Here is a 16,748-nt window from a genome sequence, read left to right on the forward strand (position 1 = left end):
TTCACTGCAAATTGCACGCGCAAAAGTCAGCGATCGCGCAAATCGCGGCACTTTGCGCGCGCAAAAGTCCGCGAACGGCACTTCACGTGCTAACTGTTTAGCACACCCGTGCTAAACAGTTAGCACCGCTTTGTGAATCAAGGCCTATGTGTAATGGTAAACAACAAACATCCTGCTACATAAGCTATATATCGTGGCCGTGTCAAACACTGACCTAATGATACCTATAATAAGTGACACAAATAGTCGTCCCCCTGGGGTGATATGTCCTGATTGTCTCCGTGATCTGCAGTGGGCGCCCTATCATTAGAGTGCCAGAATGAAATCTATTGGAAATCTATTGAAAATCGATCTAAAGGCATTACTGCACCATTAGATCCAATGCAACTCTCTGGGCCATCAATCTGCAGCCAGCTGCAGATCGACCTAAATTTTCCATCCTGCCAGAAAGATCAAATCAATTGAAATCGATCGAAAGAATTGCACACCACCGTGGAGGTGCTGGACCAATAATAAATGCAAAAAAAATCCAGAGGGTCCACACACTCAATGAACCAAGTTCCAGGTTTATTCAAGTATCGTAACACAAATCCACTCCATACACCAACGATTAGTTTCGGGGCCCCGTGGGGTCCCCTTTTTTAAAGAAACAAGGTACAGAATGGTAACAATATGAAAACAATCCATCTGGCTTTATAAGCAATCAATCAGTTGCAAGACCCTTCCCTCTCAAATTCAAACATGCCCCAATTTGCATATGCAAACACATAGGGCCTGATTCACAAAGCGGTGCTAACTGTTTAGCACGGGTGTGCTAAACAGTTAGCACGTGAACTGCCGTTCGCGGACTGTTGCGTGCGCAAAGTGCCACGATTCGCGCGATCGCAGACTTTTGCGTGCGCAATTTGCTACGATTCGTGGCAAATTGCACGCGCAAAAGTCCAAAATCGCGCAAATCACGGCACTTTGCGCGCAAAAGTCCACGAACGGCATTTCACGTGCTAACTGTTTAACACACCCATGCTAAACAGTTAGCACCGCTTTGTGAATCAAGCCCATTGTGTAATGGTAAACAACAAACATCCTATTGTTCCCTGCTACATAAGCTATATATCGTGGCCGTGTCATACACTGACCTAATGATACCTATAATAAGTGACACAAATAGTGGTCCCCCTGGGGTGATATGTCCTGATTGTCTCCGTGATCTGCAGTGGGCGCCCTATCATTAGAGTGCCAGAATGAAATCTATTGGAAATCTATTGAAAATCGATCTAAAGGCATTACTGCACCATTAGATCCAATGCAACTCTCTGGGCCATCGATCTGCTGCCAGCAGCAGATCGACCTAAATTTTCCATCCTGCCAGAAAGATCAAATTATTATTATTCTTATTATTATTAAGTATTTATATAGCGCCGACATATTACGCAGCGCTGTGCAGTGTGTATATATATATATTGTCTTGTCACTAACTGTCCCCCAAAGGAGCTCACAATCTAATCCCTACCATTGCCATATGTCTATATTATGTAGTGTAAGTACTGTAGTCTAGGGCCAATTTTTGGGGGGAGCCAATTAACTTATCTGTATGTTTTTGGAATGTGGGAGGAAACCGAAGTGCCCGGAGGAAACCCACGCGGACACGGAGAGAACATACAAACTCTTTGCAGATAGTGCCCTGGCTGGGATTCGAACCTGGGACCCAGCGCTGCAAGGCGAGAGAGCTAACCACTACGCCACCGTGCTGCCCAATTGAAATTGATCGAAATCGGCCGCAAAATTTATAGATTTGATAGAATAGATTTTTGACCAATTGATTCCATAGAATCGATCGATGGCTGAAATCGACCAGTGTATGGGCCCCTTTAGTCTTCTCCTAGAGGATATATTCACATCTTATCAAGATGTGATAGCAAGAGAGAGAATACTTTTTAAATTGCAGAGTGCTGAAAAGTTATTTTAAACGGAAGTTGAAAAATTATCTCCTAGGAGAAAGGAGGATAGAAAGTGAATTGGATCAGCCCCAGAGGATCAGCAGGACAGCCAGGCAATGTGTATTGTTTAAAATTAAATATATATGTCAGCCTCCATATCCCTCTCCCTTCAGGTTCTCTTCAATACAATACAATACAATACAATACAATAACATTTGTAAAGCGCTTTTCTCCCATAGGACTCAAAGCGCATAGCTGTGTCTCAGATTAATACAGGGTTTCAGGCTGGGTTGTGTTACAGAGGAGATAGTCAGATGTTCATGAATGCCAGACTGAAAAGGTAGGTTTTCAGTTTAGACTTAAATGCTTCCAGGGATGGGGCTGTCCTGATTGGGTGTGGCAGGGAGTTCCAAAGTGTAGGGGCAGCATGACAAAAGGCTCTGTCTCCAAAGGTTTTGAGGTGGACTCTGGGGGTGACCAAGGTGTTATGTCCTTTTGATCTAAGATTGTGGGGGGGGTGATGTAGTTGCAACAAGTCCTTCAGGTATCCAGGGCCCAGATTGTGCAAGGATTTGAATGTCAGTAAGCCAATCTTAAACAGAATTCTCAGAATTCTCCATTTTATCGGTAGCCAGTGGAGTGAGCTCAGGGTTGGTGTTATGTGGCAATGGCGGGGTTGGCTCGTTAACAGCCTTGCGGCGGCATTCTGTACTAATTGCAGGCGGCGTAAGTCTTTCTTATGCAGGCCTGTGTAGAGGACGTTGCAGTAGTCTAACCTTGATGTGACGAAGGCATGAACTAGGGTTGGAAGATCCTCTGAAGGAATTAGGTGTTTAATCCTTGCAATATTCCTTAGGTGAAAGAAGGAATGTTTCACAACAGCTGAGATTTGATTCCTGAAGCTTAATTTCCCATCAATCAGTACTCCCAGGCTGCGCACACAGTCTGAGTTGTTCAGGTCTGAGCTCCCTATCCTTAGCGGTGTTGGTTGAGACTGGAGCTGCTTTGCTGTTGAGCCCTGGCCCTCGATAACAAGAACCTCAGTTTTGTCAGCATTAAGTTTTAGCCAATTATTATTCATCCACTCTTCAACCACTTAAGTACCAGCAATCTCTGTCCCCTTAAGGACCAGAGACCGCTGGTACCAGAAACGGCAGAACACCGATGAATATCGACGAATACTCGTCACAACCGCCATCCATCCTGCACGCTGGGAATCTCAGGCCACCCACTCTGCCATCTCTATGACGGCAGAGCCCTATGAGCCGGTCAGGAGCCGCTTTCATTGGCTCCTGACCCTGTCTATCAACGTAAGCCAATAGGAGCTGCTTACATTGATAGACAGGGTCAGAAGCCAATGAAATCAGCTCCTGACCTGCTCACGGGGCTCTGCCATCATAGGGATGGCAAGACAAGTGAGCTGCGGCAGGGAGATAGGGACGCGATCTCCGGGAGCGACGAGAACTGCAGGAATGCACGGCAGCGGTGAGTTGAGATCTACGCCCTGGCAGCCAAATCAGCATCAAAACAGGGCATAGATTTCAACTAGCGACATCCATAAAAGAACACTATTGATTAACATGTTTTTTTTTACCTGGGATTGAGAGAATTCCTGAAGTGCTGGTAAATAATGATGTATACATTTGACTTGCTTATCTCTTTTGTTTACTGTATCAAATTCCTTTCCCTCCCCGTCTCCGTAAGCTTCCTCCAATCGGCTTACGGAAGCAGGGAGGGAAGGGACACAGGCAGGGAGCCGCGCTACAGAGGAGGCGGGGGAGCAGCGGTGACAGACAGCCTTCAGGTAAACAGCCAGCTAGCGACAATCTGCGTGTCGCTAGCCTGGCGTTGTTTTTTTTTTATGGGGAACAGCAGAGCACAGGGGGAGACTGGGGGGACACTGTAAGAACACAGAGGCTGGGCATTGTTTGTATGCAGAATGTGCCTCTGTGTCCTAATAGGATTTTTCAAACCCAACTTGGGTTCTCATTAACTGACGGCAAGTCTGCTCTAATCTGACGGTAGAGTGAACCGTAAGGGGGAAGGGGGGGATTTCCTCACAGTGCATCTGTTAACCCCGTGTTAACAAAAGCTCTCAGCAGCTGCAGCTTCCTGTGTACTGTGTCCTGTGTCTCTGACTAAAGTGTCCAAAGAGAGCAGAGGAAATGTAATTTGTTATAAACATTTGTAATTGTCTGTGACATCACAGCTTTTTCATACTTTTTTTTGCTTTAAGAGAAAAATACTCTGTAGTCTGATATGCAAAAAAAAAAAACCCAACACTGGCTGTGCATTGAAGCAGACACAAATTTTGAGAATGATTTGTTCCAATAGAGCTAAATCCTACACACAATGAATTAAAGCTTTTGCCTCTGATATTTAACATGAAAAGTAGGAAAATGTTTACATGGCTAGACATTATTTGTATATTGTCATTTTAGAACACTTGGTTTGGTAGTGGTTTTTTAAGTAGTTAAGTTAATTTGGAACAATGTATTTTAATTACTTATTTTCTCTTTTGCTAGATCAAGATGGAAAACGTATTTTAAAAATAAAAGCATCACCTGTGAGAAAACGCATAAAAGTATACTGAATCTAGCCATATGTCTCTTATGCTAGGTACACACGATACGTTTATTGGGTCAATTTTCCGTCTGATCGATTCTCCACTTGATTTTCCCGCTCGATTCTCTTATTTTTTTATTATCAATTACGATTCACTTATATGAAAAATCAACCAGAAAAACGATTGAAAATAATATCGGACATGACGGAATTTATCTATCGAACCATCTATCTGCTAAAAAAAACGTATGGTGTGTACCTAGCATTATATAAATAAACATATCATGTAACCTTACTCAAATCTCACTGCACTGGCTGCATGCTTGCTGGAGGTATGTAGCCCCAAAGCTACTGATTTACCCTTGTACAGCACTATAAATGATTCTATTTTTGACCATAGTTTCCTTTACCCTGAGAAGTGATATACTGATGTATTTATACCAATCTTTAGACTAATACAGCACAGTTTAGAAATTTAAATTCAATAAGACTTTTCTCTTGTATTTTTAATGTGTTCTTAAATTCACTTAAAATGGGACCCTGATCAATAAAGTATTTTTATTATTATTGATAATGAATATAGTGCCATAAACTTCTATAGCACTGTACACAGTAAGAAACAAACATGGGTATATAATACAGAGTGTCTATATAATGTGTCTAACAAACTACCCTTGTGAGGTTAAAATCTTAAGTAATAATGCTATAAAGTTGAATTACTGATTTTAAAGAGGAACCGTCGCAAATAAAATGTAGTAAATTATTCAGCATACCCACTAATACATTAATTACCCTGGTTTCAGCATCAGAAACACTTCCTATAATCTATATAAACTGTACTAGACCTTAGGCCCGTTACAATAACAGGTGCTAGTCCTTAAGGCCTTAACCGCTACAGCCCTCCCATAACCCCCCCCCCTCCACAACCTCCCCTGCATGGTCAGCGTACATGCGCAAGGCCGCTATGCATATATACCCGCACAACAAAACAGCCATGATGTGCACTTACGCCGCAACGTGTGCGCTCTCGCCCGACCCCTGCACCTGTCCTCCTGCGCTGTCTAAAGTCCGCCCACGTGCCGCGCATACACGCTCGCCTAAACTCACGGACACAGGGACACATAACGATACAGGCTGATTATTATATAGGATAATGGTATGGAAACCTGCACTCCCAGTGATGTTTAGCCTAGGCTGTTCAGTTATGCAGAGTTCTCCCAGAGCATTCTGGGAGACCAGGTGTTGTTTCTACTGACTCCAGAACACACAGTAAACAAACAATCCGCAGTGATGCACCAACCAGAAATAAAGGTGTCGCCACCTATGAGACATTTAGGAATGTAAATCAGGGTGAAGAAAGATTTTATAATAGGCAAAAACTGGCTAAATAATTTATAAAGTAATATTGTTAACCTCCTTAGTGATAATCCCGAGTCAGGCTCGGGATGGAAAGCCACAGAACAGGGTGATTATCCCGTGCCTGAGTGAGTTTCATGCAGGAGCTGATGCAGATCTCTCTGAGGTATGTTTTTCTTCTTGTTTTTAGGGTCGAAAAGCTTATGAAAAAATTGCACGGCTTTTAGACCCTAAATCTGGAAATAATCATAACGCCAGGGAGTTAATAATAAGTAATTTTATAGCAATTTTATTATTTAAGCTATATTTTGTAAAGTTCCTCCATGACTCAATTTTATTATTATGGCAACTCGCTCTCATTGTATATGGCTAACTCTGTGTTTTTACTGATACCAACACTAGCATAGTGTGTGTTTGGGCCTTTCCACACGTCATGCGCTTTAATACGATTTTTTGAAGCACTTGTGTTTTGGCGATTGCAAGTGCATCATGATTTAACATAGCCATTGCGGTGTCCTGTACAAAGTGGTATAATACGTTTTTAACCCAGTCGCAAAGGTAGTCCATGCTGTTGTTTGCCTGCATTTGCTATGCAATTTGCTTTGCGATCTCCCATTTGAAAAAAACTTTCCGTGGCTTTTTTACACATCGAGAATCGTAATCGCACCCGCCCACCACACCCGTAATCACAGTAAAATGAGTGCTCTAAAACAAATGGTAAAATTCGCGATTGAAGCACACTGTAATTGCAAAGGTGATTTTCAGTGTCAAATGGCCCTTTCTGTTCAATAAATTGTGCTTGCTCCTGAAATATTCCCCACTGTTTCTGTAGTTTTCAGTTACCTTCTTGCTCACAAGCAAAATAAACACTAATAGGCTTCTAGGTATGGAGTGAAAACATTACATAATGGCTAGTAGGGCCCAGGCATATAAGGGAAGGCTATTCTACCTACTATTCAGTAGCAGCGCTCCTATACAGCCAAAATTAAAAACCACTTTCAGTCAAACGCCAAGGATGTTTGATAAGTTAATGAAGCTTCTCAAAGTATCTCCACAGCGTGATATGCATACACATACATATTATAAGTCGCAAATGTTTCACTCAGTGTTAGTAAGTGAAGGGTACGTACATTGTAGAAAAATTGTTGTCTGAGCAACAGCAATATTGAAGCCTGGCTGGGGCACTCCATACACAGGAATTAATTAAAATTCAAAAACAGTCGTGGGCAAGCCTGACAACCATGCCATCCAGTAATGTCACATACTTTGCAGCCACATATTCACCACTTGCCCAGTTGATGGGAGTCCTGACCTGTGGTGGAACATTGGTGATCTACACCCTTGAATTCTGAGGGAGAGATGGAAAGCAGAGATGATTGTATAAGCCCCACAAACAACTTTTAAACAGGTGAAACAGGAAAGATGGATTTCTCCTGTTTATATCACATATGGAGTCGCCTTTCATCATATTTTGAAAAAGGGGTTTGTATAAGGAATATATAAACCCCCTCCCCTTTCTGTTTGAAGAGCAATTATGTGAGGAAGAGTTTGTTCAAAGGTAAATGATGTAGGATAATATTAGTTTCAAAGACTTTTATTGGGCACCAAGGTGCCAAGGTAGCAGAAAGAACATTACAGCAGAACATAGTTAATCTGTAATAGCCCAACATGGGAAACAGAAATCAAAAAGTACACAACGTATGAAGTTACAATTACGTTCTAGATAAATTAGCTATAGAGAACATAGAGGAGAGAAAAAAAATGGATATAACAAGAACACAGAAATAACATAGAAAACATGGCACGGTCAGTTCTATGGTATAGTTGGTTATAGAAAGGGATCTACAAAACTTGCGTATGGTATGAGGATCCATAAACACCTTTTAGGTGAACCTTCGTGGGCGAATATAATGGCCAGTTAAATTTATATTTGGACTGCCCAAGGTCAATTAGATGGAGAAGCAAGGTCCAGCTGCACTTGGACTCCTTTAGAGAGTTTGTTAGTGGACCAAGGGTCCCAGACTTTTTGAAATTGGGGCATTCTATCGTTGATGATAGCATTGATGCGTTCACAAATCATTGTGGAGTTTATAATATTGACTACTTGAAGGTAGAAGAGATGCGGTGAGAGCCAGTTGGCTGCAATGTGCGTTTTGGCAGCGCATGCTATGAATTGTATGAGTTTATGTTGGGCATAAAGTATTGTCTTTGGTTTGTGTCCTAGGAGGAATATTTTGGGGTCCAGAGTGATAGGTTTTAGAACTATACTGTTAATAAGGTGACGTAATCTTCCCCAAAGGCGAGACACTTTGGGGCATGAGAACCAGACATGATATAATGTGCCCGGGACCTTGCATCCCCTAAAACAGAGTGGGCTTTTCTTGGGGTCCATTTGATGTAGCCTGTGGGGGACCAGATATGTGCGATGTAATAATCGTAAAGATACTTCCATATGTGTTGTTTGCAGACTACCCCTAGATAAGGTCTCCAGGCACTGGGTCCACTCCTCATCTTTGAGTTGTGAACGGAGGTCATTTTCCCATTGTTTTTGGTATTGGTGTACATGATTCGCTGGCGGGGAGTTGAGGATCGAGTAAATATATGAGAGCACTCCTTTTTGCATGGGGTCGTGAAGACACGGGCTTTCAAAACGTGAGGGTTGGATGAAGGTTCCTGGTTTAGCTATGTAGGATAATATTAAACAGGATTGGATCTGTGGCCTATGATATATACTTTTATGCACATAACACTGTGGAGATGTTATAAAGAGCTCCAACTTTTGCTACAATAAAATATGTTATTGGAATATCCATGGTGAACCTTAATTATATTTGTTCTGATATTCCCAACCCTGTCCTCAATCAAGGCCCACCAACAGTGCATGTTTTGCAGAAAACCACAAACGTACACAGGTGAGGTAATTAGTGTCTCAGCAGTGCTGATGAACTACCTCTGTAGATTTCCACAAAACATGCACTGTTGGTGGGCCTTGAGGACAGGGTTGGAGAACACTCTACCTTTAGGAACCCCTCCACATTTTGTGACGGGATACTATGAAAACCAATCATTAGTATATGTAGCTCTTCTCAGTGCTTCGGCACACAGACTTTGGACTAGTGATGAGTCATTTTTTGACTACAAACCAGCAAAGCAAGTATTCTAAAACAGAGCTAAAATCATAATTCCAGTATACTGCATTAGTGACCAGAGCCTCATTTAAGACAATTTAAGCATAATTAAGCAGAAGTACACTAACAATTTTAAGACAAACTGGCTTAGTAAGTAAAATGCAAAATGGTACCTTTTTGTATCAAATGAGGCTTCTGCGGGTAAAAAACACTTTTAAAAAATGTGGCCATGTGACTTGACAGTGCTGTGGGTGGGAGCACAGGTGTAAACAGGCTCTTACACAATCTCAGGTTAGAGGGATAAATTGTTTGGCAATCATGTATAATGTAGGAATATTTGATCTTTCACTGTATTTGAAAAGTGTAAGGAAAATGATAATCATGTTGATGTTCACACTCTGAAAGCAATGAGTGGCCAAGATTCACACTAACTAGTGTCACATGGACTCCATGATCTGCTCTAGATAGATCTTAGATCAAACTAAACACTACTTATACCACAACGTTTCTATGCAAAGTGCAAACGCATACTCAGTCAGACTTTAAAGTGAACCAGAGGTGAGAATGATATGGAGGCTGCCATAATTATTTCCTTTTAAGCAATACCAATTGCCTGACTGTCCTGCTGATCCTCTGCCTTGAATGCTATTAGCCATAGACCCTGAATAAGCATGTAGATCAAATGTTTCTGACAATATTTTCAGAACTGACAAAATTAGCTGCATGCTTGTTTCTGGTGTAATTCAGACACTACTGCAGTCAAATAGACCAGCAAGGCAGCCAGAAAACTGGTATTGTTTAAAAGGAAATAAAATATGGCAGCCTCCACATAACCTCTGGTTCACTTTAATGTTGTCATTGTGCACAGTATATTTAATAATTTCCCAAACAATTCCTTGTGGATTCTATTTTTTTTCATGAACTGTAAAAATGCTACCGGAAAAAAAACAGTAGGCTAAATCTAGCTGCAAATACCTAGTAAAAAATACTAAATATCTGAATAAGGAGTTGTATAACTTCCTGACATAAAACACACTCAACACAAATAAATGTGGTAATTTACAGGGGTGCTGTTGTCTTAAAACTGGTTTCATAGGTCTAAGTGCAGTCTAGATCTATTCCAGGCCGCAGAGGCCTCGGATAAATATGTTTTGTTAAGCAGAGAGTAAAATTGATCTTACAGAAATGTGCCTTGCAGACATTTCCTCCTCTGAATATAGAAGAGTCAGCAGTGCTTTCTTAGAGCCATAATTGCAGATAGCCACTGCAGTCAGGGATATGAAATTGAGACTACAGCAAACCCTCATTTATTATCAATGTCATAGTAGCCATAGCGCATCTGAGGATAGGGCATCCTCAGTATTTACAATCCAATACCATCTGTCTTGTTCAATAAGGAGCCACACATTGGAGCGATGTTTTGTAAAAAGGAGTAAACCATAATAGCCACAGGAATGTCAGTGACTTGTAGTCACAGGTCACAACGCTGTCTTTAAATAAACCTTCATTTTATTGAGGTACCATGCAAAGTACAGTAACCCATAGCAACCAATTAGAACCCTTCTTATCCTTTAAGAATTTGACTTCAGATAACACAAATCTGATTAGTTGCTATGACTTACTGCATTCTGCAAGTCATCATTGTTCTTTGAGCTTCTGCATCAGTCGTTTAAGGCAACGTGCTGTAGGCCCAGGTATTTTTTGATTTTGGCATTATGGTTGATGTTGCAGTACTGTTTGCAGAATTCTTTCATGGAAAGTGCATGCTAATAATGGAAGACGTAAACCTATTTATTCTCAGAAATATACTATGTCACTGGCAGGAGAGCTGTACAGCATCTCAGAAGTGTATCTACACAGTGAAGGTTAAACTGCATAAGCATAAAAGAGTAATTCCTTCAGAACAAGATGATCAAAAACTATATGCAAAAATACTCGTTTACAAGGACTACTAAAGTTATTGCCTACAACAACCAATCAGGAAAACAAGAAAGTTGATTGGTTGATGGGAAAATCAGCTACATTGCTGCTCTGGATTTATTTCCTTAGGTTTTCCTAAATTCAGCCTCAAAGCTTGCTTCTTCAGATGACAAGACACATGTTCTAGTGATCTCCTATCACTTCACTGTCCCATTTCATTTGCTGCAGTACTTCCTTATGCAACATCACTCCACAACTACTTGGGAAGCTACAGCTCCTCCAACTAGATGACTTCTAAACATATCTGCGGCTGCAGCTGCTACACCTTGCAGAGGTCACTGCAGATTTTTACAGAGAACTGTAAGATTCACAAGTTGAATTGCCCTAAGAGATCATGCCAGGTGGTCAGTGAATGCAGAGCAGAAGGAGCACATGGCTGAAAATGAGCTTGTGTGCAGCAATTATGTAATGTTCAGACAGCTGCTAGAGTTATAGATATCACCCTAGCATGACTACACAAGTCATCTTTCATTTGGGATCGGGAGGAACTTGTTAATCAAAGCTTTCTATAAGCTTGTAAAGTGTAACTGCTCTTTTTACGTGTAGTGCCTGTGTGTATGCACATCTAATAACATGCCATAGACTAGCATTACATGCCACCACTTATGAAGCCTGGGATCTATACAACGCCATGGCAGTCATATACAAAGTGTAAGGTGATAAGTGACTTCATATGAGCCTGGTGGCATTCCACCCATCCCTACAGGGATAATGTGATCTGCGATGACTTGCGATCCGAGAAGAAATCCCATTTATCACATCGTTCTTACAGCACAGATTTCATTAGCAGAGAATGGATGTCACTCACCTGTCTGCCCGGCAGAAGCTCCCCAGTGTTGCGGGCAGGAAAGCAGCAGCAGACAGAAGAGGTGCAGCAGTGCAGGACAGGATAGGTAGTGGTGGGCTGATAGATGGGACATGAGAGAAGATGAGCGGGGATGCCGCAGGGAGCTGCCTGCCTCCTCCATATCTCATAGCTCTGCAGATCTGGGATACAGCAACAGTATTCAGTCTTTATATTGTACACAACAAGATCTTCATTTGCATGCTCCTGTCTCACGCAGCAAAGGGGCTCAAAAACCCCACCAGGGGTTATCTGGCTCCCATTTGGATTTCCCCTATAGCTGCTAATGCAGCACTTGTATCCCTCTTCAGCAGTATCCACCCGTCTGGCTCTCTCTCTTATTTTTTCTGCACCTTGCACCTCCCTCCCACCCCCCTTGACGCATGACACAGGATCAGGCAGCCTCCTCCTCCACTTACTAGTCTATGCAAGACAAGCTGGTATTGCTGCTGCTGCTGCTCTCTCCCTTGGGCTGGTGCTGATGCTTCTGTTGCTAGGAGAGGAGGCTGCTAGTGCACATGCGTGCTGCAGTGCTAGAGGAGGGTCCCAAAAGGATGCAGTGCCTCAACCTGGGGATCCTCCTGAGAAGAGAGATACGCAGACTAAGTAACAACACAGGGGATAAGTTGATAGGTTAGTGTTTCCAACTGTCAGGCAGTAAATTTACGGGTAGTCTATTAAAAATAAAGTGAATTATTTCCCATCTGTGTGGTCTGTAAGTAATTCATAGAGTTCGTGAAAACAAGCTTTCTGATGCAATGCTCTACTACAGAGATAAGGAATTACACAAGCACACACTGTGTTTCTCTCCCTCCTGCCTTCTCCTCTCTCTCCTACTCCTTTCACTTTAGCTCAGCTTGTGATCAGACATCAGACAGAGGCTGAGGGTTGCAATGACTAGTCTGTGACTTCTCCACACAGGAGCTGCTTCCTAACAAGGACTCATCCACCACAAGGACTCATACTTATTGGGATATACACCTATATAGAAGCTAATCAGAGCTGCAGGCTTCGACTGACTGCCACAGGGACAGAGGCTTCATCCACCACATGGGCAAGATACATATTGGGATACACACCCACATGCCAAATCGACAGAGCTGGAGGCTTCATCCGCCACAGGGCTGGAAACATATTGGGATTTCTACCTACATGCCAGATCTACAGAGCTGCAGGCTTCATCTGCCACAGAGCCAGATAAATATTGGATACACACAGGGCCGGGACGAGGCAGAGGCGAGAGAGGCTCCAGCCTCAGGGCGCAGTGTAGGAGGGGGCGCACAACTCACACAGCTATCATTCCCTTATTGTGTTTGAAGCAGAGCCAAATAAGAAAAGGGGATATATGGCGTGACTGCAAGCCAGATAACTAGAGATTAAGGTGTTGGGGGCCCGGGGCGCCTCTTAGTCTAATAGCAATCAGTGTGTGATGGCTGGGGTGGGAAAGATGGAGGGGCGCACTTTGGTGTGGCCTTGGGTGCTGGAAGACCTTGTCCCAGCTCTGGATACACACCTACATGCCAGATCTCCAGAGCTGGAGGCTTCATCTGCCACAAGGCCAGATACATATTGGGATACACACCTACATACCAGATCTCCAGAGCTGCAAGCTTCATCCACCACAGGGCCAGATACATATTGGGATACATAACTACATGCCAGATTCCCTGAGCTACATGCTTTGACCATCACAGGGCCAGATACATATTGGGATACAGTTTAGGGTGACCAGGCATCCTCTTTTGCCCGGACAGGTCCACTTTTTCTGACCTGTCCAAGGCGACCTGGCAGGTTTTTGAAATGTAGTGAAGAGCACCGCTTGGGAGCCGAACACAAGCCGGCTCTTTGGGAGCCGAGCGGCCAAGCCAAAAGAGCCGATGCTTAAAGAGCCGGAATTCCCATCACTACACTGAGACTCAGTCTAGTGATGGGAATTCCGGCTCTTTAAGCATCGGCTCTTCTGGCTCGGCCGCTCGCGGCTCATGGAGCGACTCATAGAGCGGCTAGTGGAGCGACTCACTCACTCGGGGCACTCAGGATGGCTGATTCATTGAACGGCTCGCAATCCAGCTCATGATCAGTAGCTCATGACTCAGAACCGACGGCCCACAGCATCCCCGGCACTCAGATCACGCATCAGACGTGACACAGATGGCACACACAGGCAGGAGTAAAGTAAAGCAGGGCAACGAATAACAGCAAGCGGCAACAGAACGACAGGTAGACAGGACAAGGCAGAGCACCGAGCCAGCAACAAGCGGGCGGCAAGCAGAGCGGAACACCAAGGATGAGCACCAAGCGGGCGGCACCAAGCGAGCGGCAAGCAGCAGCCCGGGCGACCTTCCACAACGTCTCACAGGTACGGCTCAGAGCGTCATGCCTGCACACGCCAACACTCCCACACTCCTGTGAACCTGCGACCTCCGTCCCGCCCCCTCCCTTTTCCCTTCCGATCACGGCTCGGATCAATCAGCCATCACCCCTGTGTGCCAATCTCATAGCATTTGTGGGGAAATCTGCTGCCAATCTCATAGCATTTGTGGGGGAATCTGCTGCCAATCTCATTGCATTTGTGGGAAAATCTGTTGCCAATCTCATTGCATTTTGTGGGGAAATCTTCTGCAAATCTGATTACATTTTGTGGTCGGCCGGACCTCAACCATGTGGTCTGGGAAAAAAATGGCCCTCCATGCTTGCGAAGTTGGACAACACACTGCTAAGGTCTTGTATATTTGGCCCCACCCATGACCACGCCCACATGCTGTTGTGATCGTCCTCTTTTTTGGAATTCAAAATATGGTCACCCTAGGATACACGCTTCTTAAAAGCCCTTTAATCCAGCTGGGTAATCACAGTGGTACGAAACAGTGTGGGTGTCAGAGCCTTACAGTTGTTTCACAGGCTAAACCTGCTTCTTCAGAGACAAAACATGTACATATTGGGATACACACCTACATGCCAGCTCAGATATCTGATATTTTAAAAGAGCTGGCATGTAGGTGTGTATCCCAATCAGTATGTGTCCCTGTAGCAGTCAAAGCCCGAAGCTCTGGAGATCTGGGATGTAGGTGTGTATGCAAATCAGTATGTATCCCCAAGGTGGTCGAAGTCTGCAGCTCTGGAGATCTGGCATGTAGGTATGTATCCCAATATGTATGTGGCCTGTGGTGGATATAATTTGCATCTCTGGAGATCTGGGATGTAGGTGTGTATGCAAATCAGTATGTATCCCCAAGGTGGTCGAAGTCTGCAGCTCTGGAGATCTGGCATGTAGGTATGTATCCCAATATGTATGTGGCCTGTAGCGGATATAATTTGCATCTCTGGAGATCTTGGATGTAGGTGTGTATCCCAATATGTACAGTATGTGGCCTTGTAGCGGTTGAAGTCTTCAGCTCTGGAGATCTGGCATGTAGATGAGTATCCAAATATGTATCTGGCCCTGTGGTGGATAAAGCCTGTAGCTCTGGCATGTAGGTGTGTATCCCAATAAGTAGGCATACCTGTGGCAGATAAAGCCTGCAGCTCTGGAGATCTGGCATGTAGGTGTATATCCCAATATGTGGTCCTGTGATGGATGAAGCTTGCATCTCTAGATATCTGGGATGTACTGTAGGTGTGTATGCAAATCAGTATGTGCCCCTGAGGCAGTTCAAGCCTGCAGCTCTGGAGATTTGGCTTATAGGTGTATATCTTAATATGTGGTCATTGCGCGTTTTCATGCGAAAATTCACGTTTGCACACGGAAACAATATTGTTTGCGTGCGAAAACGCACAATTGCATGTGCAAAAATGCGCGCGAAAACGGCCGTAATATGAGTTATTACCTTTTAGTGAATCAAGCCCAAAGATTTGTAGACAGTTCCTATTCAGTGTTCAGCAAGGTCTTGTGTACAGCACCCAGCCTCCAACCTCACTACTCCTCCACAAGTGCTCTGTACTGTAGTGATGCTGGAGAAGTCTGCAGAGCCAGTTCTGCTCCACCAGAGATGGACAGAGTTAGTGTAATAGGCCGAGGCTGGGAGTACACTCGTCTGTCGTTTTTTTTTTTATTCGTTTTGTGCACACCATGGGCTTCATTAACTTAATTGTGATAACTGATATCACGGTTGCGCTAGCGTTTTGCACGCATTATAATGCGCATAACGTTTTGCGCAGTAATGCAAATTTTCGCGTGGAGAATGCGAATTTTCGCGCAAAGACACGGCTATTTTTGTGGGAAAATGTGCGTTTTGCTCTCAAAAATTAAAAACATTACACACATTATAACTAGAGATGTCGCGAACCTCTGATTTTCGGTTCGCGAAAAAGTTCGCGAACCGCAATAGACTTCAATGGGGAGGCGAACTTTAAAAAATAGAAAAAATTATGCTGGCCACAAAAGTGATGGAAAAGATGTTTCAAGGGGTCTAACACCTGGAGGGGGGCATGGCGGAGTGGGATACATGCCAAAAGTCCCGGGGAAAAATCTGTATGTGACGCAAAGCAGCGTTTTAAGGGTAGAAATCACATTGAATGCTAAATTGCAGGCCTAACATAGTTACATAGTTACATAGTTACATAGTTACTTTGGTTGAAAAAAGACATACGTCCATCGAGTTCAACCAGTACAAAGTACAACTCCAGCCTGCTCCCTCACATATCCCTGTTGATCCAGAGGAAGGCGAAAAAACCCTTACAAGGTAAAAATTCCTTCCCGACTCCAGATGGCAATCAGATAAAATCCCTGGATCAACATCATTGGCATTACCTAGTAATTGTAGCCATGGATGTCATTCAACGCAAGGAAAGCATCTAAGCCCCCTTTAAATGCAGGTATAGAGTTTGCCATAACTTGCTTTAAAACATCTTGCATGTGTATACATCAATCAAGGAGTGTAATTAGAGTACTGCTTCACACTGACACACCAAACTCACTGTGTAACGCACCGCAAACAG

At 43.5% G+C, this 16,748-nt stretch overlaps 1 protein-coding gene across 10 annotated transcripts in view; it reads right to left on the bottom strand.

Moving 5' to 3' along the window:
- Positions 1–12,322, bottom strand: part of ADAM23 (ADAM metallopeptidase domain 23) — a 468,543-nt gene extending 456,221 nt beyond the window's left edge. For 7 of the 10 annotated variants that reach the window (XM_068244983.1, XM_068244981.1, XM_068244991.1 and 4 more), the window contains exon 1: positions 11,775–12,219. In XM_068244983.1, coding sequence (XP_068101084.1) covers positions 11,775–11,941 — 167 coding nt within the window. In that variant the 5' untranslated portion in view covers positions 11,942–12,219. The other 3 variants (XM_068244982.1, XM_068244990.1, XM_068244989.1) reach the window with 2 other exon arrangements.
- Positions 12,323–16,748: the final 4,426 nt, after the last annotated feature.

This window comes from Hyperolius riggenbachi, chromosome 7 (genome assembly GCF_040937935.1).
Source record: "Hyperolius riggenbachi isolate aHypRig1 chromosome 7, aHypRig1.pri, whole genome shotgun sequence".
Taxonomy (NCBI): Eukaryota; Metazoa; Chordata; class Amphibia; order Anura; family Hyperoliidae; genus Hyperolius; species Hyperolius riggenbachi.